We start from the raw sequence: 26732 nt of genomic DNA, 5'->3' as shown, positions 1-26732 counted from the left end.
TGCTCAGGGATTGGCTCATGTCAAACCTAAAAGCAGATCACCAAAAGGTGCAAGTCCGTGACTGCCAGAGTCATCATGCTCTCAAAATGTGAGCCCTCTTCTCCAAGAGTCTATGATTTGTTTTTGACAACCCTCATTACTTTCTCCACATATGCTATGACCCCTCTCCTTTGCTTTAGTGTTAGTTTAATTTTTTGGTCTAAAATGTAAAATAAGACCCTCTCTAAAAGTTCAAATGCGTCACCTGTACAAAACTGTGTACAGTACCTAGGAATATCTTGCTATCATGTAACACAGTGGTTCTGTCATCCAGAGAATGAATAAATGGATGAGGAAATCAATGCAAATTTTAAAAAATAAATATAAAAGAGGACCAGTCCCTCCAGAGTTTGAGACATTACAGAATTCAAAACTCTTACCAGTGCAGTGTTTGTGTAAAATTAGGTAGAAGGAAAAATGAATAGAACAGAAGACATGAGTCAGAAGTAGATTCTGATGAAGGACTCATCACAAGACTCTGGAGAAAGGATTTGCTAATAACTTGTTCTTATACAATGAAGTAACCATTGTGCAAAAAGTTAAAGGGACCAAAATAAACTCCAGTTATATCAAACTGTAGCTTTATAAGTCATTAGTAATACCTAGAAAGATTTATGTAAAAAATGTTTATTAGATCATTATTTACAGTATGAAACAATTATAAATATAATTTATATTATCATATTACTATGATCCAAATATATATACAAAATTACTTTTGACTATTATTTTTGACTCATATGTAGAATAAGGAAGGGGTGAGCCTCAAAGACTGTTTTAAGCCATTATCCAACTCATATACTGTTTCCTCAAAGAAATCAGAAAAATATTAACAATAGCATAGCAATCTTTAAGAAATACATCTGAGTGTGCCTCACTTTACTTACTATAAGCCTGAAAAATGTTAATTCTAACTACAGTGGTGAAACATACATATGTATATAGGTCCACACATGTATATATGTATATCACAGTTTTTTATTACATGACCCTTTCAAAAATATATAATAAAAGGGCAGTACCTGTGGCTCAGTGAGTAGGGTGCCAGCCCCATATACTGAGAGTGGCCAGTTCAAACCCGGCCCCGGCCAAGCTGCAACAAAAAATAGCTGGGCGTTGTGGTGGGCTCCTGTAGTCCCAGCTACTTGGGAGACTGAGGTAAGAGAATCGCCTAGGCCCAAGAGCTGGAGGTTGCTGTGAGCTGTGATGCTACATCACTCTACTGAGGGCAACAAAGTGAGACTCTGTCTCTAAAAAAATAAATAAATAAAAATACATGATAAAAATATTTTCAGGTGTTCCTGTGAAATAGAGAAAAGGAAGCTCATCTTTTTAACCTTCAAGTAGTATGCCAAAAATTTGCTATTTCTCGTAAACTTTTGTTGCAGTTTGGCCAGGGCTGGATTTGAACCCGCCACCCTCACTATATGGGGCCAGCGCCCTACCTACTAAGCCACAGGTGCTGCCCTGTTTCTCATAAACTTTAAAATGTGAACTCATGTGAAATGCGAGGGGGAATTGGTGTACGAGAGTCATGGAATATTTGTATCAACCTTCCAGGCCTCATGCATTATAATGAAAACGTCCTTCCTGGTGTTCTTGAGTTTTTGATAGATTCTATTAGGAAGAAAATGCTTGTTTTATGAGCTTAAGAAATCTTTAAAACTGTTTCCTGGTGACTATGAAGGCCCTCTAATAATTAATGTGTGTTTCTTAAGGCTACAGACAGTAAATAGCAAAAGTAAGACCCAACTCTAATTCCTTTGACTATCATTTTGGGGATTATTCTGCCCTGGAACTGAAATTTGCAAATTTCCTCATTCGTAAATAGTAACACCTAAATCCAGTTCACAATTTCTTGTCACTTAGCTTGATGGTACCTGGGAGCCATTATTTTCTGACGAATTCTGTAGTCCAGTTTCTTGTGGAAAACCTGAAAGTCCAGAACATGGATTTGTGGTTGGCAGTGAACACAGCTTTGAAAGCACAATTATTTATCAATGTGAATCTGGCTATGAATTAGAGGTAAGCAAAAAAAAATTGTTAACTTAGAATTCTTTTTTTTTTTTTTTTTCTGACATACTTGGGAATATTTTTAGCATTAGCACGAATTTGTTTCACTGATTTTCATCCTAAAAGATTCTATTACACTTTGTTGCCTTCCAGGCTAATATTTTCTAGGAAATATTTAAGGTGACTTATAATTTTAAAAAGTGGCATAAGCCTCAAACTATGAAATTGAAGCCATGGAAAGGAAAAGGAAGTGAGTTTGCAGCCCACAAGACGGATACTGTTAAATCTGTGTGTTTTAAGTTTGCAGACCACAGACAGATACTGGTAAACCTGGGTGTTGGTTTGCTGCCAATCATACTCTGCATCAGAGAAATTCACTTGTCACCATGGGGAGATTTAGATATGCGAAGACCACAGGGATTTAGATATGCGAAGCCAGGATTCCTTCAAACAATGGCCTCATATACCTTGGTGCTGAGATACCAAGTTCTCCTAAAGCAGGTCTGGCCTGAAAAAAATCCTCAGAGAAGTTTTAATCAAATACCAGCTTCATTCTTGAGACCATGCCCTTTGTATAATATTAGAAGCCAGCGGTACTCAGGGCTCCCTATTTATCCCTGTTTACTTTAGTGGGAGGGCTGTAATTAGTTTTGCTGGAAAGCATTACAATGTCCCCAAACTGGACATTTAAAAGACCTGTTTTCATTATGTAACATTATCATTTGGTTTTTCAGGAAACTCTTCTACTTTTTACGGGCATGGTGGTATTTCTATATAGATTTTGCAGATGTATTCCCTGCCGCTCACCTGTTAAATTGGTATAGCATAGCCCATTTTTTCTGAACATGCAGTCAAGGAGTTATCATCAGACAGGCATACAAAAGCTGGAACCAGGTTTATATGGATCTTGTTTTATGACTCAAAAAGTTTTAAAAAAAGAAAAAGGAAGGATGATCGTGTAACAGTTGATTGCAACTGGGGATTTTCCCTGTTTTTGAAGCTAGTTGTTCTTCATATGAGAGTAGAAATATTGTGATTTATGAAAAGTAGTATAAAATTGTGAACAGAAAATTGAGGAATTATTAAATTTCAGAAAGTAGATAACTTCCCTGAAAAATTTTGGAAACATCTTGGAGCTAACCACAAAATTGAGAGAGGTACCATAGGAATTGCTGTCACTCCGAGCTACCTGTTAGAAACAGTTGAGAAATCCTCTGAACTAGTCATGTCCAGTTACTTGGAGAAATAGCCAATTCCAGGTATGGGGCAAGAAATATAAAAGATTGCCTGGAAACTCTTGTTACATGAGATAGCGGGGAACCTTTCAAAAGACTCAAATAAAAGTACTAAAGCCAGCTGAGGAATAAATCAAAAGAAAAACTCAAAAAATGGATAATCATGTTATAAAATCACTTTAAGTCAAATGGGTTTTATGACTCTAAAGCTTAAACATCTAAGCTAATTGTCAAAAATCAGACACATTAGGTCCAGAAAAATTGATGCTAACCAAGGTCTTAAACTCCAGCTTAATTCATCAAAAACAGAAAAAGTAAAGAAGAAAGAGAAAGAAAAAGAAAAGAAAGAAACGCATGATAAATTTTGCAGCTTACTAAGGAGGGAGCCAGCAGATGGTGTTTGATTTTTTTAGTCAACAGTTGCTGATAGTTTGAGACCAACCTAAGCAAGAACAAGACCTCATCTCTACAAAAAAATAGAAAAATGAGCCAGGCATGGTGGTGCATGCCTGTAATCCCAGCTACGTGGGAGGCTGAGGCAGGAGTATTGCTTGAGCCCAGGAGTTTGAGGTTCCTCTGAGCTATGATGACACTACAGTTCTATAGCCTGGGTGACAGAGCAAGACTCTGTCTCCAAAAAAAAAAAAAAATACTGATAATTTATTCGAGTTTTTATTAGAATAAAAATTGACATAGGACAGAATATGTATCATTTGAATCATTAGAGAAAAGAGAACAAAGAGAAAGTAATACTGGGTGGAAAAATGCTAAACTGTTGACTAAAATGAACCAGTTAAGTACATTTCATTCTGGAAGTACCCAAATAATTAGTTAGTTGGTTAGGAAGCACGTTTTATAGATTCACCATCTGCTTCCTCAAAATTATGAATAATAAAGAGTAACTCACAAATCATAAAAGTATGTTTCCCTAGGCACACATAAGTATAAGAATTGAAAAAGCATAGCAAATATTAACAATGTTTATCTCTGGATGAAAAATCCTGGAAAACTTTCTATTTTTCTCTTTTCCAATCGTCTATAATGAACATATATTACTTGTTTAATAAGAAGAAAATAATGAATACATCTTTTTAAGAAACATTGAATTTCATAGAATCAATTATTTGCTTGACGAGTCAGGACAGTCCCTTATTATCTTTCTATTATACACTTATGACCTTGTCAATGACCTTTCTCCATTCCTTCACAGGGAAACAGGGAACGTGTCTGTCAGGAGAACAGACAGTGGAGTGGAGAGGTAGCAACTTGCAAAAGTAAGTTAAATGACACTTAACAGCCCTGAAAATGACACGTAAAGACACAAAATAACTAGGTGGCTACATTTTCATTGTAGATCAATTTTGTCAGGAGAAAAAAAAATTTTTTCAACCAGCTTCATAAACTGTATGAAAACCTTTAATGAGCTTTTGCTCAAGGTCAGCAAACCAACAAAAAGGTCAAAAACTGTGTGAGAGATTAATGATTAAACTGGAATACAACACAAGATTACTGACTCTGGAATGGAAAACATTCTGTTTATGAACTAGTTAATTATTGAATTTATTTGCATTTGGAGGACTTTTCCCCCCAATAATTATAAATTAGAAGGCTTAGAGTTGTTTTATTTGAAGACAGTACCAAACAATACTGGCATCTTTTTTAAGTGCTATTTGTCCATCTGTCAAAGAAATGAATATTCACATTTTGTGTGGACTTTTATATTAATTCGTTTTATGAGAACAGAGAATGACCAAGTTTATCTGGGTTAATTCACATGCCTTTATTCCCAATAGATGGCCCACATGCTTCCTCTATCAAAAGACAATGTGTTGAGATACAGTGGTTTCAAACCAATTTTAGATGATCTAGTCCAGGCCTCTTGATTGAGCAATAAACAAATGAGGTCTATGAGAAGGGAAGTGATAGTAGAAATCAATATCGATTTAGTAGCTGAGCTGGCACTGGGACCCCGGGATCTTGAATCCTTATTCATTGTTGTTTCAACCATATCTTCTGGGGTAGATTAATAAGATAAGATTACACTCTGTTGTCCAGGCTGGAGTGCAGTGGTGTGATCATAACTCATTGCAGCCTTGAATTCCGGGAGTGAAGCCATCCTCCTGCCTCAGCCTCCTGAGTAGCTGGGAGTACAAGTGCACACCACCACTCTCAGCTAATTTTTTTTATTTCTTGCTATGTTCTCCAGGCTGATCTTGAACTCCTGGCCTTAAGTCCTCCTGCCTAGGACTCCCAAAGTTCTAGGATTACTGGAGTGAGCCACTGCATCAGCCCAGAATCTTCCATGGGGGGTGGGGGAGGGGAACCTATGGCCTCAAGGCCACATGTGACCCTCCAGATCCCCAAGGGCAGCCCCCTGATTGAATCTAAACTTCACAGTACAATTCAAAATTGAGACTGTCAGGCCCCACCCCAATCCTAAAAAATCAAAATTTGCATTTTAACAAGATCCCTAGATGGTTCCCATGCACACAACAGTTTAAGAAGTATCACATTAAACCTTTGAGACTGAGCATCGGTAACCCCCCTTTCTAGAGCTCTCCAGGTGATTTAAAAGTACATCCAAGGTTAAGATGCATGATCCCATGCATGTAAGACTCTTGAGGCTAAAAGAAGCCCATTGACCTTTAATCCAGGGACTCTCAATTCTAAATGAACATTAGAATCATTTGAGGGATTTTGAATATAATAACAAAAGGTGGAGCTCAATACAGAGATGCTCACTCCTTGGTCTGGGATAGGCCATAAAAGCTTCCCTTCCCAGGAGACTCTAATATCCAATGAAAATTGAGACACACTACTATAGAACTACCCTCTATGCCTTCACAAAAATCATAAAGTTAAGACTCAAGCTTAGTTTGGGGGATTCTAGAAAAAGTAATACTGCTTCCCTCTCAGCACATACCTGTTAAAAACATTTCTCACAATGAGGCAATATTATTTTTTATGGCCACGCTATAATCCCCATCTGTTTATGAAGCCTTCAGATCTCCCAGAAGAAATCTAAAATATCCCTACTCTAATTTCATCCAAGTTCCTGGGTCCTTATTCTTATTCTTACTATTATGTTTTACTTTCTGATAATTCTATATTTTATTTCTTTTTACAAGCAGTATGACCTTGACCAAATTATTTAATTTCTGTGAATCTCATTTTTCTCCCCCTATTAAGTCAGATCATCTCAGGGTCGCTGTGAGCAAGGCTGACAGATTTAGAAGAAGCAAACACACAAAACACGCAGTTAAGTTTAAATTGCAGATACAAAGATAATGTGTACATGTGAATACGTCCTATGCAATATTTGAGACATACTTCACTGAAAATATATTTGTTATTTCTCTGATTCTCAAATTTCACACAGTATTCTGTATCTTACAACCTAAGTATTGTTAAGAAATAAATGTGGAATTGTATGGAAAGTTCTTAGCCATTGGAACAATTCTAAAAATGAGATTCTCTTATTTTACCCACCCAGCCATCCATACCTTCTCCCTCCAGCATTATCAATAACATACATAAAGACAGATGGAGTATTAATCCAATATTTATGGATGCTGCTTTCCCCTGTCTGTGAGTAGGCTGTAATACAGTAGAACCCCCAGAGTGGACCGCCTCCCTACAGTGACCACTTCCTTAAGTTGACCTAATTTTCAGAGACTGGACATGCACCACACTTGAGTATCAGTACAGTAGGCCTAGTTCTTTATTTTGACCACATCTGTATGTTGACCAATTTGTTCCAGTCCCTTGGGTAGTCACCTATGGAGGCTTTACTGTATTTTATAAACTATATAAGGTGCATTTGGCAACCATAGCAAAAGAAGGAAAGCAGATTCAGAGAAGCATTTAATACAAGGCTTTTATTCATTTTAGAGATTAGATGTGAAGCTCCACATGACTTTCCAAACGGCAAGGCTGACATTGAAAATACGACAATGGGACAACTCAGCGTGGTGTATTCCTGCAACAGAGGCTATACCCTGGAAGGGCTGTCGGAGGCTCAGTGCACAGAAAATGGAACTTGGAGCCACCCCGTTCCTCTCTGCAAACGTGTGTGTTGACGTCAGGAGGGATTATAATCAGATTTGATTTCATGACTAGTTTCCCATCTAAAACACAGAGGCAACTCCATTGATGAGAGAGGTTGGCCCAGAGAAAGCAATTCCTAAGACTGAATTCCACGGGGTATTTTAAAAACCTACTTGTTATTACCCAAGTCCTGTCTGAGAAGCACCTTTATCAGATCGTTTGGGTGATTACAAGCCAAACACACTGAGAGAAAATGCGATTTAATGAAGAATTCATACAACGAATTCAATTGGGGGTAGGAAAGAAGTAAAGAAAGAAAGCCTGTTCCAAGTAAAATGTTAGTATAGTATAATCACAGAATAGAACATGGTAAATGAAGAGTAGTTGTAATGATTCAAATGAAAATAATATTCACAGGCAAAGTATGCATTGAAAGAACTCTGGTTACTGTTGAAAGTATCATAATGTAGTAACAGCAGAAGCCTGCCTTACTCTAAGACTTCTTTTGTACCCATTTAAAATCAGAAAACCTGAAATTACGTAAAATATGTATTGATGTGTGTCACACACATGCATCAAGCCAGCCTAGCACCATCATCATTTCCTAGGTTTCCTTCAAACTTGTAAAAATGAATCCATTCTGGGCAGCGCCTGTGGCTCAAAGGAGTAGGGTGCTGGCGCCATATGCCGGAGGTGGTGGGTTCAAACCCAGCCCTGGCCAAAAACTGAAAAAAAAAAAATCCATTTTTATTAATAAAAAATGAGAACTCCACAATTCAGTTCTAACATCCTGCTCATTGAAGTGTGGTTCTGAAGTCATATTCGTCTGGTGTAGAAACGTCTCATGGTTTTCCTATTCCATTTTTCTGAAGGATATTCAATATAGGAAAGGAAAGTGACAGAAGCATTGACTCTGTGTTCTTACTGTTCTTCAGCTAGGAAGCTGAAGATCTCCCTAGATTAAGGGAACGTTTGGTCGACCCCTTGAGTTCTAGTATGCCTTTTGTTTCCCCAGCACTAATCAAAAACAAATCAAAAATATTGTCCATAGTCCATAATTTCAGACAACTACAGAATTTGCCATCTTCGACCTTCAGGATCTTGTGTTGGTGGTTAAATCACTTGTGTTTTCTGATTTCATCTTTACATGTGGATTCAAAACAAGTCTGTGTTGAATGTTGGACGTTCTGTATTTTAAATCTCATATTAGCATCATGGAGAACCCATTCCCTGTAGGACCCCTACTCTGTCTTCAAAGAATTCAGTTCACCAAAGAGGGAAAATGTCAGTAAGCATTTTCTTTTCTTTTTCACAGCAAATCCATGCCCTGTTCCTTTTGTGATCCCTGAGAATGCTCTGCTTTCGGAAAAGGAGTTCTATGTTGATCAGAATGTGTCCATCAAGTGTAGGGAAGGCTTCCTGCTCCAGGGCCACGGCATTATTACCTGCAATCCTGATGAGACGTGGACACAGACAGGTGCCAAATGTGAAAGTAAGTCAAAGCCAGTCAGTGTCGTTAGGGTGAAATGTTTCCCCGTCCTTGTGAAGCTGTTTTCCACCAAGTAACTTAGTCGTAGCTATTTAGATCTCTTCTGTGTTAATGCGTAAAATTTGAAAAACTTTGAATTCCAAACATTAAAAAAAAAATTTTTAAATACTATTCTGAACTGAACTAAAACCTACCTGACCAGAGTTCACAGAACAGATTTTCAAAATGTACTCTTCTGAGAATGAGGAAGATATTGGATTTAAAATACGTGCTTCTCCCCAGATTGGCGGAGTCCCCAAACTATCCTTTAAGAGGCTTTGTAAAACAAAAATTATTCCATGGTGGTTCTCAACTTGAGCCTGCCTCAGAACCACCTTGTTAAAACTCAGATTGCGGGGGCCCACCTCCAGAGTTTCTGATTAAGTGGTCTGGAGTGAGGCCTGAGAACGAGCATTTCTAACAGATTCCCAGGTGTCGATGATGAGTTTACTGCCGGTCCGGGAATCACAATTTGAGAACCATTGGGCTGGCACCATCTTGCTCCATCCATGCCATACGGTGACATCTCTGACTGCTCTGGGATAACTCTTGACATCTTTTAATACACACTTTCTCCCTCCATTTAAACATCTCCTTGCTCAACATCCTCCCCTCCAAGCTCCTTTGTTGTCCAAGATCCTCCCTCTACAGCAATTGGTTAAAATATTCATTGAGTCTAACCATTTGCAAGGCCCTAGGCTACTTAGTATGAGGACATGTTATGCCACCAGTGGTCCCCATCTTCAGAACGCTTGCACTCCAATTCATGAAATAAGAAATATATGTGTGAAGGCCACAGGGATTCTAGAATCAGAGATGACTTGGGTTTGGATTCTATCCTCAAAATTTTTAACTCTAAACTTATGCCAGTGCCTTAACTACTCTGAGTCTTAGGGCTGCCGATTGTTAATAGCCCCAGTTATGCCTGTCTTGTAGGTATAACAGGTATCTTCTAGGGGGTTTATGAAGAATAAATGAATTGGTACATATTATCAATATCACCTAATAGAAAGACATGCAAAAGTCTAGCCCGATTCCCTGAATTTTCATGGCAGCCCACTGCAGCATTAGAATGTTGATTTTACCCCAGGTAAATGTGTGCTATGTTTTAGCTGGGATTTGGTTCCCAGATGCTTATGAAATCTACCCCTAGTGAAGTGGAAAGAAGTCTATGTCAGCTGGAAGTTTATCTTTGACACTCCAGGGTAGTGGAAGCCTCAGCCTGAAAGAGAACAGGCCAGGTGGCTTTGTTCCAACCATCAATCTTCACCTGGACCTTGACCCTCTGAGACTTCTCTCAAGTCACCGGAAGAGCAGAGAGACATGTACTTACCACAAATGTACCTTCTGTGCGTGCTTAATTATTCCTCAGTATTCTCAAGAGGGTGAGGGCTTGCCTTGGAGAGGAGACAGTTCCACCGTTGTTATCTTCAATCTTCTCTTACATTTTCTGAGACAGGAAGTCTTTGGCTTAGAACAAAATCTCCTTCTCTCACATAAGCCACACCCTTCCTCATTCTTTTCACCTAGTCCTGATATTTATCCCGCTGAATTAGTGATTAAAAGTTAGTGTATTTGAGAATCACCCAGGGAGAGGATGTAGGATACAGCTTCACAAGCCAGAAACCACAGAAATGTGTGTTTTTAGTAAGAACCCTAAGTGATTGTCCTATCAGTGGTCTGAAATTCGTGCTTTGATAATTACTGCTATGAACTAGCCAGCAGCCCACCATGACCTCGCCAGGTGCTATTGCCCCAACCTGAAAGTTCTTCCCCTCTGATCCATTCAAGCTGAGCTGACAGCCTAATCAAATCCCACTTTCACTATCACTCATACCCTGGCGATCCTCAGCATAAGGAGCTCACTTCAGTGTTTCTATGGGATGGTATCCGAGCCCCTAATGTGATTTTACAGCCCTGCAGTATTGCTTTGTCCTACCCTACTTGTCTGAGCAAACGGGCCGCATTGTGTTCCTTTCTTTCTGGTTTCTGATAACATTATAGATACTTCAGCCACCTTAGAAGAGAAAGAAAATTTAGAAAGATCATACAAATTGATTGTCTCCTCTCACAAGTTTTTAATAGTATAATGACAGCAAAGTGACATTTTAGAAGCCATGGGTTTCCTTCACCCCAAATTGGACTTCCACAAACTGGATACTGATTTAGAATCCTGACTGCAGTCCCAGCCTTGCCTTTGTGATTCATCTCAGAATCACTTTAATTAAGATGTCTTGGAAAATTTGCAAACCAAATTAGTTATGAAAAATTGTATTTAAATATTTGGCCCTTTTAAAAGAGGGCTGTCATTTAATCTAACACAGGTTGCAAAAGTACAGTATTAGAAAGAGGAAAACTAATATGAACCACTGAATTTCATAAGCCTCATCAAGGTGTATAAATTGAGGGCCGCGCCTATGGCTCAGTGGGTAGGGTATAGGCCCCATATACCAAAGGTGGAGGGTTCAAACCTAGCCTCGGCCAAACTGCAACAAAAAAAATAGCCAGGTGTTGTAGCAGGCATCTGTAGTCCCAGCTACGCAGGAGGCTAAGGCAAGAGGATCACTTGAGCCCAAGAGTTAGAGGTTGCTGTGAGCTGTGACACCACAGCACTCTACAGAGAGTAACAAAGTGAGACTCTGTCTCAAAGGAAACAAAGAGCTCATTCTTGGCTTCCTTGAGTTTGAAATAGCTCAGCTTCAGCATTTGAATCAGAAGACAAAATAATTTTTGACCTTGTACATCTAATTTTTCTAAACAGCAGCAGATTATTCTTTTAGTGCCTAGTGTTCTAGATACTATACAAGTGAAAATGTTTACCTCATCTGTTTCATCTTTGCTCTTAAATTCGGTCTCAGAGCGGAGGCTGTGTTCTCAGTCTGGGTTAGTAGCGCAGTTTAATTTTTGTTTTGTTCTCCCGCAGAAATTTCATGCGGTCCACCGGCTCATGTGGAAAATGCAATTGCGCGAGGCATCCGTTATCAGTACGGGGACATGATCACCTACTCGTGTTACAGCGGCTACATGTTGGAGGGTTCCCTGAGGAGTGTCTGCCTGGGAAACGGCACATGGACGTCACCACCCACCTGCAGAGGTGAGGGGACATCTGAATGGTTACTTCTTAGTGGAGCTTCAGGGAAATGTGTGTGCAACTCCAGGACGGCCAGCAATTAACATGCATGCTGCTTTTTTTCTTTGGATTTCTCTCCAGAGCTGTGTCAGTTTTCTTCACTGTATGGTTTGAGTTTTGAAAATGTGCAAATAGAACTCTTCAGTTCTGTGCTGGAAATTCTGCAAAATGGAAAGAGATAATGAGGCAGCCTGCTGTGTCCTTCTAAAACTCATACTTTTCTAATAAAATTATGATTATTTTGCAAATAATAGTAATTATTTTGCTCATTCTACAAATCTTTGTTGAAAGCCAAGAACCAGTGCAAAAGGGAGGCGTAACAAGGAACTGGACAAGTAATGAAGTTGTTGGTTGAATTGCCCAGGTGGACAATGTTTGGATTCGGATTTGGGTTGGAAAGACTATAAAGCCTTTCATGATTTGTGGGGCAGGGAAAATTGAGGAAGTCAAAGGACAAATGGCACGGGCCTCAAAAGAAACAGGAGAAAGGGACTGTCTGGCAGCAGCAAGGAGAGGTGAGAGCACCAACGCATGGGAGGTAGGAGATGTAGGGAAGGGGCAAGCCCCCCTTGAGAGGGCTGCTACGTGGAGCATCCTTAAGGACTAGGCCAGGGTTCACGTAAAGGCAGGAGTAAAATGAGTGTTGGGTGTTTCATATGGAAACACCCGAATGCCTGCCAACAGACAAATGGATAAAAAAAATGTGTGTGTCTGTGGATACATGTACATCACAATGGAATATTATTCAGCCTTTAAAAAGTATAAAATCCTCCCATTTGCAATGGCATGGATGACCCTGGAGGATATTGTGCTGTCAGAAACAAGCCAGACATAGAAAGATAAATGCTGCCTGATTCCACTGATATGTGGAATCTGAAATTATCAAACTCATAGAAACAGAGAGAAGTGTGACTCCCTGGGGCTGAGAGGGAGTGGGGATGGGAAGATGTTAGTCGGAAGATACAAAGTTTCAATTATGCAAGATGAATATTGTTAACTATGGTCCCAGCAACGTGACCACAGTTAACAATCCATCACTATATTCTTCAAATTTACTGAAAGGATGAATCTTAAGTGTTCTTGCCACAAAAAAAGAGAGAGAGAGAGAGAGAGAGAAAATGGCAATGATGTGAAGTGATAAATATGGTAATTATCTTGATCATGGTGATTATTTCACAATTTACACATATATCAAAACATGAAGCCATGAACTTTAAATATATACAATCTGCAGTTGTCTGTTGTGCCTCAGTAAAGCTAGGGCGGAACCTGGGAATGACAGCAGCCAGCGCCATGCCCCTTCGTAGAGTAAAATTTCCCCTTGAGATTCAGTCTTGTTTCTCTTCCTTGAAGCTTGAGGCAAGGAAGCATCACGAGACGTAAATAAGCAGCCCTATTTTCTAGCTGCCCCCTCCGGCCACCCCTAGATTTATGACCTACACTGCTTCTTTTCCAGCGGTCTGTCGGTTCCCTTGTCAGAATGGGGGCATCTGCCAACGCCCAAATGCTTGCTCCTGCCCCGACGGCTGGATGGGGCGCCTCTGCGAAGAACGTGAGTCTATCCTCAAGTCTTACTCTGAGTCCTGGGCGCTTTGTCTGGAAGCTCCCAACTTAGGGGAATTATTAGGAACTGGCTTTACTGTTGGAGGACTTTATTTGCTTAAATCCTCATAGCAGACCAGACAGAGCATATAGGGCTGATGTGAATGCGTCAGTAGGTTGCAGAAGATCTAGAATGATAATGACATTGAAAATACAGTTATCACAATCCATTTAAAGTCATCTTCCCATGCCTCCTGGCACAAATGTACAAGCGTCTCCTTGGGAAGGAACTTTTCATAAGGTCTCCCAGCCCTCCTCTTCCCTTACCTCAGATCTACCAAGTACTATGCCAGCCCTTGCTGCAGTTGGCATAAATGCATGGCATTGGAAAACACTGCACCTTGCAGGTAATACTTGCAGTCTCCCATTCACTCCTGTCATTAAGGATGATTTCTACTAATCCAGAAAACCAGAAAGGTTGGCACTCCTCTTTATACAATGTTTGATACATTAATATAGACTTTTGATCCTCATGGAAATATGTTTGAATCTAAATTTCCAAGAGAGTAAATAAGTGGTTTTAAATTTTTTTTAAATATCTAAACTCCTCTTTGTTTCAGTATCTTATAAATTATGTAAGGATGAAATGTTTTCATGTTTCCTTGGGTGTGGTTGTATATAAGCCTTTAGGAATCATTAATGTGATGGCCATTGGTCTATACCGGTTTCTTCTAAAAGCCAGGCATTTTGTAAGGCACTCTACAGCTTTTTAAGTGTAACCTTTGATCCTACAGATGATGGAAATAAATTTGGGCTGCTGACAACTCACCAAAGCCACTTTTCTCACAGTGATTAAAAAGAAGAGAAATCATATTTTCCCTGCCACTTCTCCCCAGTCACCCCATTGCACTTAGGGCTCCCAGATTTAACCTGCTATACTGTTAAGAATCCAAAAACTCAGGGAGCATTTACTCTGACTGCCCCAGCGGCAGGCCTGGCTTAGCTGGCCTTGCTGGCCTACCCGCTGAGTCTGCCCTCCTGCACTAAACCAGAGACTCCCAAGCTTTAATGTACACACGAGCCCTCTCGGAGATCGGTAGATCTGGGTGGGACCTGAGATTGTATATTCCTAATCAATGCCATTGCCTTAGACTCCTGGTTAGAGAACCTGGTTTTGAGAAGCCAGGCTACAATCACCCATCTTTTAAGTAGAGGATGCCTCTTTAAAGAGTTGAGAGATTTCTAGGAGAAACAATTGTCATAGAGGGTGTGGAAAGCCCTGATTCAGTCATCGTCAGGTCTCAGTTCCAAGGAAAGAAAGAGTGGGCTGTCCCATTACTACTGAAATGTTGCAAACACTAGCTTACAGTGTATCCCATCTGATTCCCGGTCCTCACACTGAACTCCAGACAAGAAGAAAGCCTCCAGGCAGCCAGAGCTTTTACATAATGTGTAATGGGGATTGGAAACGATAATAAATGGAGATCATTCGGCTTATGTTGTGAAGAATTAAAGCAAAGCACTTAGCAGACATTGATTACAGTGTGTCCTCAGCGAAAGTACATTTGGCATTAGAGTCATTGCCTCTGGCTGAGGATCCAGACTCCCTTTCCCGACTGTTTCCCCAGTGATGCTCATTAATAAGCAGGACACATGCGGGAAGATGAGCCAGTGGGTTCACGCGAGGTTTCACTCCTCCCGGAAACATGTTTTCTGAACACTGGAACCTACCCGAGCGTGTGTATTTTGACCAAATCCTTTTCAATTCCCTTTTTAGCAATATGCATTCTCCCCTGTCTGAACGGTGGTCGCTGTGTGGCCCCTTATCAGTGTGACTGTCCCCCTGGCTGGACAGGGTCCCGCTGTCATACAGGTAGGCTCCCCACATGCTGTGTTTCTTTAATGGTTTGCTCCCAGGAAGCCCCAGAGGATGTGGGTAAGTATGAGTCAGACTCAGAGGTGGGAACAAGATGAAAGGGCACCAACGTTTCTGAAGAATTCCTCACAATGGGACAGTTAATGACCTAGTACATGGTGGGGGTGGGGGAAGGGGAGCAGTGACAAGGAAGGAGGAGGGGGGTCACGGTGTGTGTGACACCTTTCGGAGGTGGGACACAGTTATAAGAGGGACTTTACCTACCAGATGCAATCAATGTAACTTGGTTCTTTGTACCCTCAATGAATCCCAACAATAAAAAAAAGAAAAAGAACTCCTCACAATGGTCCCTTAAATAGGGGGTCTAAAGACTGAACTGCGTCACTTCGCAAAAAATACCTTTTAGGGGCACGTGCCAGAAAAGAGCATCAAAGTCGACTCATTTGTCAGCCTTCTTCAGGTCACCTGCTGGATTCTGCAGAATGTAGGGAAGACATTAGGCAGAAGTCCAGGATATTTATTTTAATCTTTAGGAAGCTAAAGTACTAAATTCATAGTTACTGTTCAGAAAAAAACAAAGACGATTTAAGTTCAAATGAAAATACCTCACAAAAGTGATGGTTTCTTGTCAAGGACAAGGGTCACAAATCATAGTCAATTGATTAGGAACGAACAAGTACGTATGCCCTGAGCAACACTTCCTGCTGAACTTTGACATCTGCTTATTGCTCCGTTATCCACCTGTCCCAGCCCTCACTAGATGACACACCCACTGGAGGGAAGGATGTTTCTTTATCCGCCCAGGGCCTACCATAGTGCCCAAATATAAGAGGCTTTTTAGTAAATGTCAAATAACTCAGTTTAAAATGACCAGTTTTTAATGTTCAAAAATTTTAAGCAGCTGTTAAAAGAACAGAACTTATATGTTTAATTAGCTTTAGATCTAACTCTCCGCCATCCACTCTATAAACAATGTTTGTACTCCGTGGGTTAAAATGCATAGTGGAACAGGTTTGCTGACACCTGAGCTCATCCTGAACCCTCAGGCTGGGGTGATGATAAAACTTAGCCCAAACCCATACATTTTTGAGGGTGAAAGGAACACTATTAATAAGGAAACCAGGACACACATACAAACTTTAAGGGATTCATTCTTAACCATGGCGTTGTGAAGAGCCTTTTATGTTCCCATAGCCATAGAAATAGGCCTGCTTTCTTTTTAAAAAAAAAAATGAGAAAATAAAGTCAAGTTTTACCATTTTAAGTTTATTTGAATTCTTGGAAAGAACAATATTCAAAACCCCTTTTCAAAATAAGATGTTCTGGACTACCGGACAGGCGTTTTGTTGTCAATTCATGATTTCATCAATAGAGATGGTAATTTTGGTTTTATAGTAAAAACTAAATAAGTAAACCATGGAAATGGGAGTGAAAGGTGCTGTCACAGGCAAAATCAGATGTGCAGTCACCTTACTAAAGCCCAAACTGAGCTGTCCATGAACTTGGAAACGGAAAAATGTCCTGGAGCCTACATTTCAAGTTTTATTTGAGGCTCCTAAAGTAATCTGTATAGTGTTTGTTTTTTTTCAATAACAGATCAACTTTGATATTTATCCACATTTCTCCTGCTCACCTGCAAGCCAGTCCTGCCTTTTTCCAGGCATCTTACCTGTAATTCTCCCTCCCCTTCATCAGAGATTACCAATACCATCGTTCTTTCTGTTCCTTCCTGTCACCAGCCAATAAAAGATCACGGGCAGAGTCTGCCAGCTGACCTGCCCATCCCCATGTCCAGGCTGCACATCACCAGTGTATTACTTCTGCCATATCTTTGCTCTAAGAACCTAAAATGGTTCTCCATTATCTCCACAGCCAGGCCAATTCCTTTGGCATCCAAAGTGCTACACAGACAGGCGTCAACACACCTGAAACACAACTCCCTTCCCATCCTGCTGCCCACACACAGTCCCCTGCAGCAATGGCTTCCTCATTCCCCTCCACTCCGTGTCCCTCCTCTTCAATCTCTTATTTGCTCAGGATCTCCCTGTTTCCTCTAATTCTTTCCAACCTTCTTTAACCCCAGAGCCTGCCTAAGTTTCCTCTCATCTCTGAACTGGTTCCATATCTTCCTAAGCTGTTTTCTAACATTCCATTTCTACAGATGTTACACAGTTAAGATCATGTTGTGCAAAGCTCCATTGATCTGATTTATTTGTATTTCTTTTAGCTCCTTTGTTCTCTAACTAGAATAATCTCCTAAATAACAGCAAACCATCTAGTCTTCCTTTTTACACATCTTGCAGTAGCTGCCTTAGCATAGGAGCTGCTGCCCTCCAGAATTGTAATCTAGAAAACAGGACGGTGTGCAGATGGCCTTTGATCACCAGGCTAGATGATGATGGAAACTAATCAAGTTCTACAAAATGAGTTATGACAACAGTGAAGACAGGTAGAATCTGAGAAAAAGGGAGACTCACCAGAAGACCCATCTAGCTAAAGGCATGAAGCCTAAAGCACAGAAGTGTGTTCAGCAAATTGTAACTCAAGCCACAGAGAAAATACAGGGGTGTGGGGGGAAATGAAGCTGAAAAGATGAACAGCAACAGATGAGGAAATGCACTGTGTGCCGAGTTCAAGATGTGGGATTACGTCCTGGGAGCGACGAAAGACCACAGAAAGGTTTTAAGCAGGAAAATCACGTGAGATCAGATTCTCTTTTAGAAAAGTGATTTTGGCAGCAGTATGGAAAATGGCAGGAAGCAAGGTTTACAAGAGAGAGATTAGTTAGGAAGTTGCAGAAACCAAACTGGTAAGATGCAATGAAGTCTGGAGAAATGATAACCAAATTAGAAGAGAAATTTAACAAATTGATCAAACAGATGAAGGGTCTGCTCATGAGACTGTGTATTTGTGAGAAAGATACCTATATAGGAGCCAGAAATTTTTGAGTGTCCTCTCAGAGTTTCATCTGTGGTTAATTTTTAATCCTAGCCTAGGTTCTGTAATTCCAGTGAAAGCTGATAAAAGCCACAATATGTGTCTCCCAGCCAAACACAAGAGGGCTGTTGAATCATCTGTTGTTCCAGACAATCCATGTGCCTGCTTTACTGTCACAAGAGCTGTTACCTGACTTAGTCACTCATCCGGTCATGGAGTTCACTGCCAGCTTCCTCAAAAAACTTGCAGTCTAATTGAGCATATGAAAAATGCATAGTCTGAAGCAGTAAAAGTCCCAGACTGGGTGCCGAAATTAAAACAGATTAAAGAAGAGAAAAATCGGTCCACTGATTGAAGTGATCAGCGAAAGTTTTAATAAGTAGGTAGGATGTAACCTGGGACTTCAGTGTGAAAATTAATTAGCCTGGAGGGATAAAGGAGGCGAGGTCCAGGCGGGTGTCAGAAATGGATAATGCAAATGGCGCATGGGGAATGGGGGTGCCCGCTGTGGGACTTAGAGGCAGGTCTCGTTCCATGTACTTTCATGCTCATCTTCAGAATTGCTAAGTGTTACTTTAAATAAATGCATGATTTCCCATCCCAGCTGTGTGCCAGTCTCCCTGTTTAAATGGCGGAAAATGTGTGAGACCAAACCGATGCCACTGTCTCTCTGCTTGGACGGGACATGACTGTTCCAGGTAAGACGATCTAAACCCAATGTCTCCCTATTACATATGGACTCCAAAGAGCCAGGAAGTACTATCTAGTTGGAATGTACACATTTTGAAATACAATCTCTTAAATTTGAACGGAAGCCAAAGCTAAGAAACATTAGTTCAGGATTGACCAATAGAACAATGATACCTCAAAAATAAACAGCCCCGTACTGTCTTCAGCCGCACATATACTAAAACCGGAACGATATAGGGAAGATTGGTATGACCCTGAACAAAGCTGGCATGCAAATTCAGGAGGCACTCCCTCTTATTTTGCCAATTAAAAAGAAAAAGGGGAAGAAAGGATTAAATAAATAAATCATCTTCTTGAACAGTAGATTGTATCCTTCATGTGCAAAGATGTAAAAGAAATAGTAAACTTAATCAATTTTATTTAAAATGGCCTAATAGATGTTTGAGTTCTTGATTACCAGAAAGAACAGTATTAAAAATGATATGAAATGTTTATTTTTACATTTAAGTCCCAGGTTACATCTTACCTACTTATTAAAACTTTCGCTGATCACTTCAATCAGTGAAATATTTTTGTTTCATTTCAAACGTTTAGGGTTTATATGTATGATATTTAACTGACTAAAAGAAAATGTAGGCAAAAACATATTCTCTCTATCGGTTTCTCATGTCGGACAAATCTAGTTTAAAAAGATTATTACAAAAATAAAAACAAAAAAATCAAATAGAAAAAATAGTTAAAATATCATTTGTGTCTTTTTAAACCTCAGGAAATATCAGCCATTTTATGCAATGTCATAGGTACCGTATTTATAATATTGGAACATTGTCCTCATGAATGTGCAAAGTCACTGTATTATCAGCTCTCTTTTAAGACTTTCAGTGTACAGTACTGCACTGCATCACTTAGATTTGGATTACGTACACTTAACGCCATCTTACAGGAAGCATTAAAAACAAGTAAGTAGGGCGGTACCTGTGGCCCAAGGAGTAAGGCGCTGGCCCCATATGCTGGAGGTGGCGGGTTCAAACCCAGCCCCGGCCAAAAATTGCAAAAAAAAAAAACCAAACAAGTATTTCTATATTTATTTTTTAAGGTGGGGAATTCAATTAACTGAAAATAACTCTTACTTTTCCATTTCCTGTTATGTCATTTGGAACCGAATGCCAAAGTCAACTGGCAAAAACAAAAAGGCTGTTAAAGTAAAAACTTAATTAGCAAAAAATGTCTTATGGCAATAAATGTCCTCACCTCTCTGCAAAGGGAGAAAAAGATATACTGACCTCGAAAAAGCAAATTTGAAACAGACAAATATATTTGGAAGCTGCCAAGATAAAGATGACAGTTTTACGTGAGAGCAGAATTTAAGAAAATGAGAGAGAGTAAAAAGAAGAAAACAGTGAATCAGAAAGAGCAGAAAGTATTTATAACTGTCTTATAAGTCAGACTTTATATTTGAACACCTTCATTTTGTATATAAGGAAAGGGAAACTCAGAGATTGCTTGGTTTCCCAGCATCAAAATATTTCCACAGGAGCTCTCCCTTCCTCAAGGGAAGGATTGTTATTGATTTATATGAAAATACTGTATATGAACAAAGAAAACAGAATTTAAATTTTTATCCATATGTTTGATACAGAAATCCAAGAAATTATGGGAAATTAAGCCAAGAGGTGTATCCCGCATTCAAGGAGAGGCTAGCAAGCACCAGGGGACAGGCAGCTCCTCTTCCTTATACCATAATAGATTCTTCTAGAAAACTTCTATTCATTGGGACTCTCTTGTGTTTCCTCTGCCCTCTGTGCCCATCTTTGGTCATACCGATCTTCCCTGTATGGTTCTGGATTTAGTATATGTGCTGCTGAAGACAACACGGGGCTGTGTATTTTTGAGATATTTTTGTTCTATTGATTAAGAAATTTGAGCCTAAACAAATGGTGGAACTAAAAACCCCGAACTGTTTGTTCTTTAAGAGACCTTGAGGTCTCTCATTTTATGTAAGATTGTAAGACAGGAAACTGGTGACAGAATCGAGACTGAAACCCAGTCTGCTGCTTCTTAGAACTTTTCATAAACTAGTAGCTGTTCTCCCCGCCCCGTTCTTCTCTTAGGGAATGACCCCGTCCCTACAAACAACATCCCAGATAATGCCCCAGTGTCTGAGACTCCGAATCCTGGTGTAATCATCCCCCAAAGAGCCCTTGCCTTGCTAGTTCAGTCTTTTCTCTTGAATCCATCTTGTTTTTCTTCTAGGAAGAGGAGGACGGGGTTTTAGCCACCGCACACCCACGGGGCTCTCCCCAAAGCAGGTTCATCTCTTCCTAGCAGCGTCTGGGCATCCTGGAAGTTATGCGAAGAAAGTCCAACATGGTGCTGGGCCTTGGTTCGTTTGGTAAACGTGTTCTTTGGGGTTTACGTTTTCATTCTGTGATGTCTGTTGTTATTCCTCGTGCCATACTTTCGTATATGTTTGCCTTTTTAAATATGCCTGTATTTTCTATATAAAAATTATATTAAATAGATGCTGCTCCACCCTCACAACATGTCCATCTTCTGCTGTCTGTTGGGAAAGCTCCTGGTCCACATTCTTATTCAGTCACTGAAAATAACTTTTCCATTAAAATATATTTTGCTACTAAATAAGATTTTGCTGGATAGTGCCATTTATGAGTCAGCCAGGAAAATAATCGAGAGGAGAGAGAGCCATAAGGACACTGAAGATCTACTCTCTTAGCAAATTCTAAGCACACGATGCAGTATTAATAACAGTAGTCACCAGGCTATAGATTAGAACCCCAGAATGTATTCCTTTTATCACTGTAAGTCTGTACACTTTGACTAACGTCTCCCCATTTCCCCCACCCATCCCTTTTCCATGTCCTGGCAACCACCATTCCAGTCTCTGTGTCTCTGAGTTCCACTATTTTAGATTCCACATGTCAGTAAGATCATACAGTATTTGTGTTTCTGTTTCTTGCTTTTTTTCACGTAGCATAATATCCTTCAGATTCATCTATGTCATTGTAAATTCCAGGATTTTCTTCTTTGTATGGCTGATTATATCCCATTGTGCATAACTAGACACATTTTCTCTTTCCACTCATCCACCATAGATTTGAGTTGTTTCCATACCTGGGCTCTTGTGAATAATGCTGCCGTGAACATGATGGAGCAGGTATCTATTTGAGATGCTGATTCCCTTTCCTTTGAATATATAGTAGAATGATATTAAAAAGCACTGTGCTTTGCCCACAGTGGGTGGTAATATATGCCCTTAGAAATATTTTTATATACTTTGAGCTAATATGAAACAAGTTTTAAGTGTGATAAAGCTCATAGTAGCATTAATATTATTATTGGTGAAAATATGGGCATTGGGAAAATGCCCCACGAGACACCCTAAACTATGCCACCTTGAGCTGCCTTTACTGAATGGCATATTACGCAGCCTTCAAAGATTACACAGTACCATGGAAAATGTATGTGATAGAAAGTCAAATGGGGAGGACAAGATACAAGATTTGTCATGTTTCTGTGGTTCAAAATTTTAGAAAGGATGCATCCCGAAGATGAGAAGACAAATGCCCAAGATCACAGAATTATAAGTATTACAACTAGAGTTAAAATTCAGGTATTTTTGACCCCAAATATCTGTGTTTGTTTTTTCACTATATTCAAACACTGCCTCTTAACTTTTGAATATCCATGTAGCAAACAAAAATTAGTCAACCACAAGAGATAAAAACCAAACCTATTGATATAGGGAAATCAATGAAATATGGTTTTTCCAGGAAAATTAAAAAATTATTCAACCCTAGGTATGTTATTTCTACTCTCTATCACAGGAATGTCAAGGAATAGGATCGTTTCCAAAGATGCAGGAAAGCCACGTGGAAAAATGAATCCTTAACTCTTAGTAATACCTCTAAGACTCAGACTAGAAATACTTCTCTACTGTGGTAAATATGTGTCTTCTCAAATTAATAACCATCATGCTTAATACTCAGTGGAAGCTGAAGCCAGTAGGTTAGGGAACACTGTGGTCAAACACGTTTTAAGTCCCTGTGGCTTCTTGGAAAAGAGAAAAGATGTAGCAGAACCAATCATGGTCAGAAGGAAAAAGAGACAAAAACAGACAATTCAACGTCTTCTTTTTTTTTTTTTATTAAATGATAGCTGTGTACATTAATGCAATCATGGGGTACAGTGTGGTATTTTCATATACAATTTGAAATATTTTCATCAAACTGGTTAACATAGGCTTTATGTCATTTTCTTAGTTATTGTGTTAAGACATTTATACTCTACTTTTAGAAAGATTCACTTGTACCCTTGTAAGATAAACCGTAGAGGTGATCCCTCCAATCACCCTCCCTCCACCCAGCCATCCCCTCTCTCCTCCCCATGTTCTTAGGCTGTAATTAGGTTATAGCTTTCATATGAAAGCTATAAATTAGTTTCATAATAGGGCTGTGTACATTGGATACTTTTCCTGCCATTCTTGTGAATTCAACGTCTTCTATTTTCCTCTGCTAGCTACAACTTATTAGAGGTCTAGATGCCTCACTGTCACACAAAGATGGAAGTCCAGGGACGCTATTCCACTGTGATTCATGGTGGGAAAAAACATCAGAACCAAATGTATGTCAACAGTGGGGAAGACTTAAAATACATCACGTATTCATAGGATGGAATAACATTTAGCCTTTAAATTCATGTCATCAAAGTATATCCTAATGATGTTAGAAAAGTGCTAAATGCAAAAGAGAATACAAAGAAAGTTTTAACTGGCCATAATTGTTTCCAGAAAAAAGAATTACTGAAAATAAATCCACATATGTAAGTCATGGTGATACACACAGGCTTTTCCCCTTGCACTCCGGTCATCACCCAACCTCATTATCATGCTCCTCATTCCCCAAATATTCTTTCTACTGTTTGTTCTTGAGTTTTCAGATGCTCTTGACTATCGAATCAGATTCTCTCCTAACTCTAACTTGAGGCAGTGACCGAAACTTCAGACCTTTATTTTTTGCCCTAATGAGCTTATAAACCACCCTTTCAAGATAGTCTGGGCCCAAACTATAGGCTTGGACAGCACCTGAAAGAAAAGGACTACTTTGAAAATGATGAAAAGTAGCAAACACGTCGTGTCTCCCACTGGCGAGGCAGCTACCTGTTCTCCACTGCGGTGAGTAACAGGCAAAGCCTCTCAACACGTGTGATCCTGGGTGGAATGTCTGCAGCCACAGGACAGACACGCACAGAACCAAGACGAGCCACTTTAAGGAGACACACACAGACAGGCTGTTTGGGTGTCCACGAAAGTCATGGTACTGACTGCTGTTCCCCTCTCTCCACGAGGAAACGCTGAACACGCCCAGTCCCCATAGAAACCATTTCAAGTGAGTTCACTCCACCCTTCCCAGTCCAGACCTGTCTAATTACAGGCCTGATCCTCACCCTCTGAGTCAGCACCAGGCCTGCTTTTATGACACCTACTGGGTCTTTTTACTTTCCCAGAAGAGCACTCAAAGCTGGTTTATGCTTCTGCAAGTTCAAGTGTATCCGATCAGCAAGGGTAATAAAGAGGGAACTGATGAACTAGAAAAACCTGAAGGAATGGATTAAGGTAAAGACCACAGAAAAGTAGCGAGAGCTACCTGGTTGCATTTCTCAGTCACACCACATGCTTTAAAAGAGCGATTCTTGAGAATCTATGAAATGTATGATCAGAGGGGAGTACTTCCAAAGTCTTCATTGCATAGCTTATAGTTTGTATTCTGCTTTGTAACGTAAAATGTATTTTCTCCTACCCTGCCTCATAAAGGTGTTAGAATTAAAAACTCTGTGGAGGCCCAACATTTAGGAATGGCTGAATAAATGTTGGTGTCCCTCCGTTTGTTCAGCCCTTCCTCATCCTATCTCAACTGATTCTTCAAAGTTTCTTCTTCTTTACATCGAAGAAAACTAAAGCACAGAGAACAATGCTTGCAAGACCAGTACATTCTCTCTCCAGAACAGCGATTCTCAACCTGTGGGTTGAGACTCACAGGAACTGTATTAAAGGCTTGGGGCATTAGGAAGATTGAGAACCACTCCTCCAGAAGAATACTTTAGGAGAGGAGAGGAAACCTGCAGATTACAGCCCAGCACTTGAAACCCAAGGCTGGGGCTCAGAATAGAGAGCTTCAGCCCCCTTTCCAGAGAATGAACCTTGGCAGGACCAGGCCTTAGCATTTTCAACCCTGTGAAAGTTGTACAACTAAGGTGGTTTATTATTATAGTCTATATTTCTGATGTTTACAATAGAAAATGCTCCTAATCACAAAGTAGCTTTCGTTTAAATGAGAGTCCCACCAAACAGCTTCAGGCTGTACTTAACGAACAGTTCAAAATGTTCCATAAGTCATAATTGCAACACTGAGAAGACGTCATGATGAATGGCTTTGGGCCTGTGGATACATTGCATTCTCATCTTGAGAGCTTTGCACCAGTCCTTCCCGTTACTAATACCAATTTCTTCTACTCCCAGTCATCACCTAACCCCATCGTCATATTAACCATCCTCCACAAACATGCTTTCTATTGTTTGTTTTTGAGTTCTCAGATGCTATTGACTTTGTCTTAACCTTCCCCCCATCTTAACTCCAAGGCCAACTTCTACAGGACACTGAGAGAATAAACTCTGGCCTTTTCCATCCCAGGGTGCCTTCTAGTCAACTTGCCCATGAGTAGAACAGATATGCCAATGTGGTTATTCAACTACAGAATGAATACACTCCTGTGTGCATGTGAGAATGTGGGTATGTGACATATTGAGATTCGTAAGGTCAGATACATCCAGAAAATCCCTTAAATGCATGCACAAGCACACGCGCACACACACACACACACACACACACACACCCCTACAAACCTGTTTGTCCCTATTAGAATAGTTCATGACCTTGCTGTTCAGCCACTGCCCAAGGGCTACACTTGAACTTGAGTAGGTCCACAAATGTAGAAATGAAACCCAGAAGCCCCTAACCATGGTGCAGCAAGATAATGCTTGTATGTTAACAGGGGAGACTCAGGTGCTAAGGTGTTTCCAGGGAGAGTGAAGGTAGAATGAGGAGCAAGCTCTGGCTTATTCCTCACTGGACACAGCCTGCCAGCTCATCCAACTCTGATAACCCACCAAGCAGAGCAAGGGAGGCACACTCAGGCCTTTGTATTCTTTATCTCGTGTGTATCACTCTACTGATACCTTGTTAGTGTTGTAATAGACTGAAGGAACAGCAAATGTACACAAGTCACAGCCATCCTTCTCCCCTACCTAGGAAGTGGCCCCAGTGCCTGTGTCTATGAAACTGAACTTCTGGTCTAGCACTCCAAATCCCTGCCAGCCATCCCAAGGGCTGCCTCAACAGTGACACTACTAGGCCACAGATAGTTCCGCTTCAGACTTTAGATTCAATACAGCTCAATATACACCCTCTAGTTTACAGCTCCCAGGAGATAGCGAGGAGTGAAGTGCGCACACAGGAAATGAGAATGGGAAGTTTACCTCTATAGTCACCTTTATCATCCTGAGTTCCTCCCCTTCTCCCCCACTACAGTCACCTTTATCATTCTGAGTTCCTCCCCTTCTCCCCCCTCCACAGTCCCCTTTATCATTCTGAGTTCCTCCCCTTCTCCCCCCTCCACAGT

At 40.2% G+C, this 26732-nt stretch overlaps 1 protein-coding gene and 1 non-coding gene across 2 annotated transcripts in view; both read left to right on the top strand.

Moving 5' to 3' along the window:
* Window positions 1-21575, top strand: part of SVEP1 (sushi, von Willebrand factor type A, EGF and pentraxin domain containing 1) — a 173991-nt gene extending 152416 nt beyond the window's left edge. The window contains exons 43-51 of the mRNA XM_012802314.2: window positions 1909-2064; window positions 4498-4561; window positions 7179-7355; window positions 8650-8826; window positions 11786-11956; window positions 13449-13544; window positions 15312-15407; window positions 18952-19045; window positions 21291-21575. Of these exons, the coding sequence (XP_012657768.1) occupies window positions 1909-2064; window positions 4498-4561; window positions 7179-7355; window positions 8650-8826; window positions 11786-11956; window positions 13449-13544; window positions 15312-15407; window positions 18952-19045; window positions 21291-21312 (1053 nt within the window). The 3' untranslated portion in view covers window positions 21313-21575. The remainder of the gene's footprint in view (window positions 1-1908; window positions 2065-4497; window positions 4562-7178; window positions 7356-8649; window positions 8827-11785; window positions 11957-13448; window positions 13545-15311; window positions 15408-18951; window positions 19046-21290) is intronic.
* LOC111723707 lies at window positions 19231-19336 on the top strand. The gene has a single exon (XR_002772198.1). It is a non-coding gene; the product is annotated as a U6 spliceosomal RNA (small nuclear RNA).
* Window positions 21576-26732: the final 5157 nt, after the last annotated feature.

Source organism: Otolemur garnettii, unplaced genomic scaffold, assembly GCF_000181295.1.
Source record: "Otolemur garnettii isolate 467f Iridium unplaced genomic scaffold, OtoGar3 scaffold00014, whole genome shotgun sequence".
In the NCBI taxonomy this organism is placed as follows: domain Eukaryota; kingdom Metazoa; phylum Chordata; class Mammalia; order Primates; family Galagidae; genus Otolemur; species Otolemur garnettii.
This window is presented reverse-complemented; position numbering and strand designations above follow the sequence as displayed.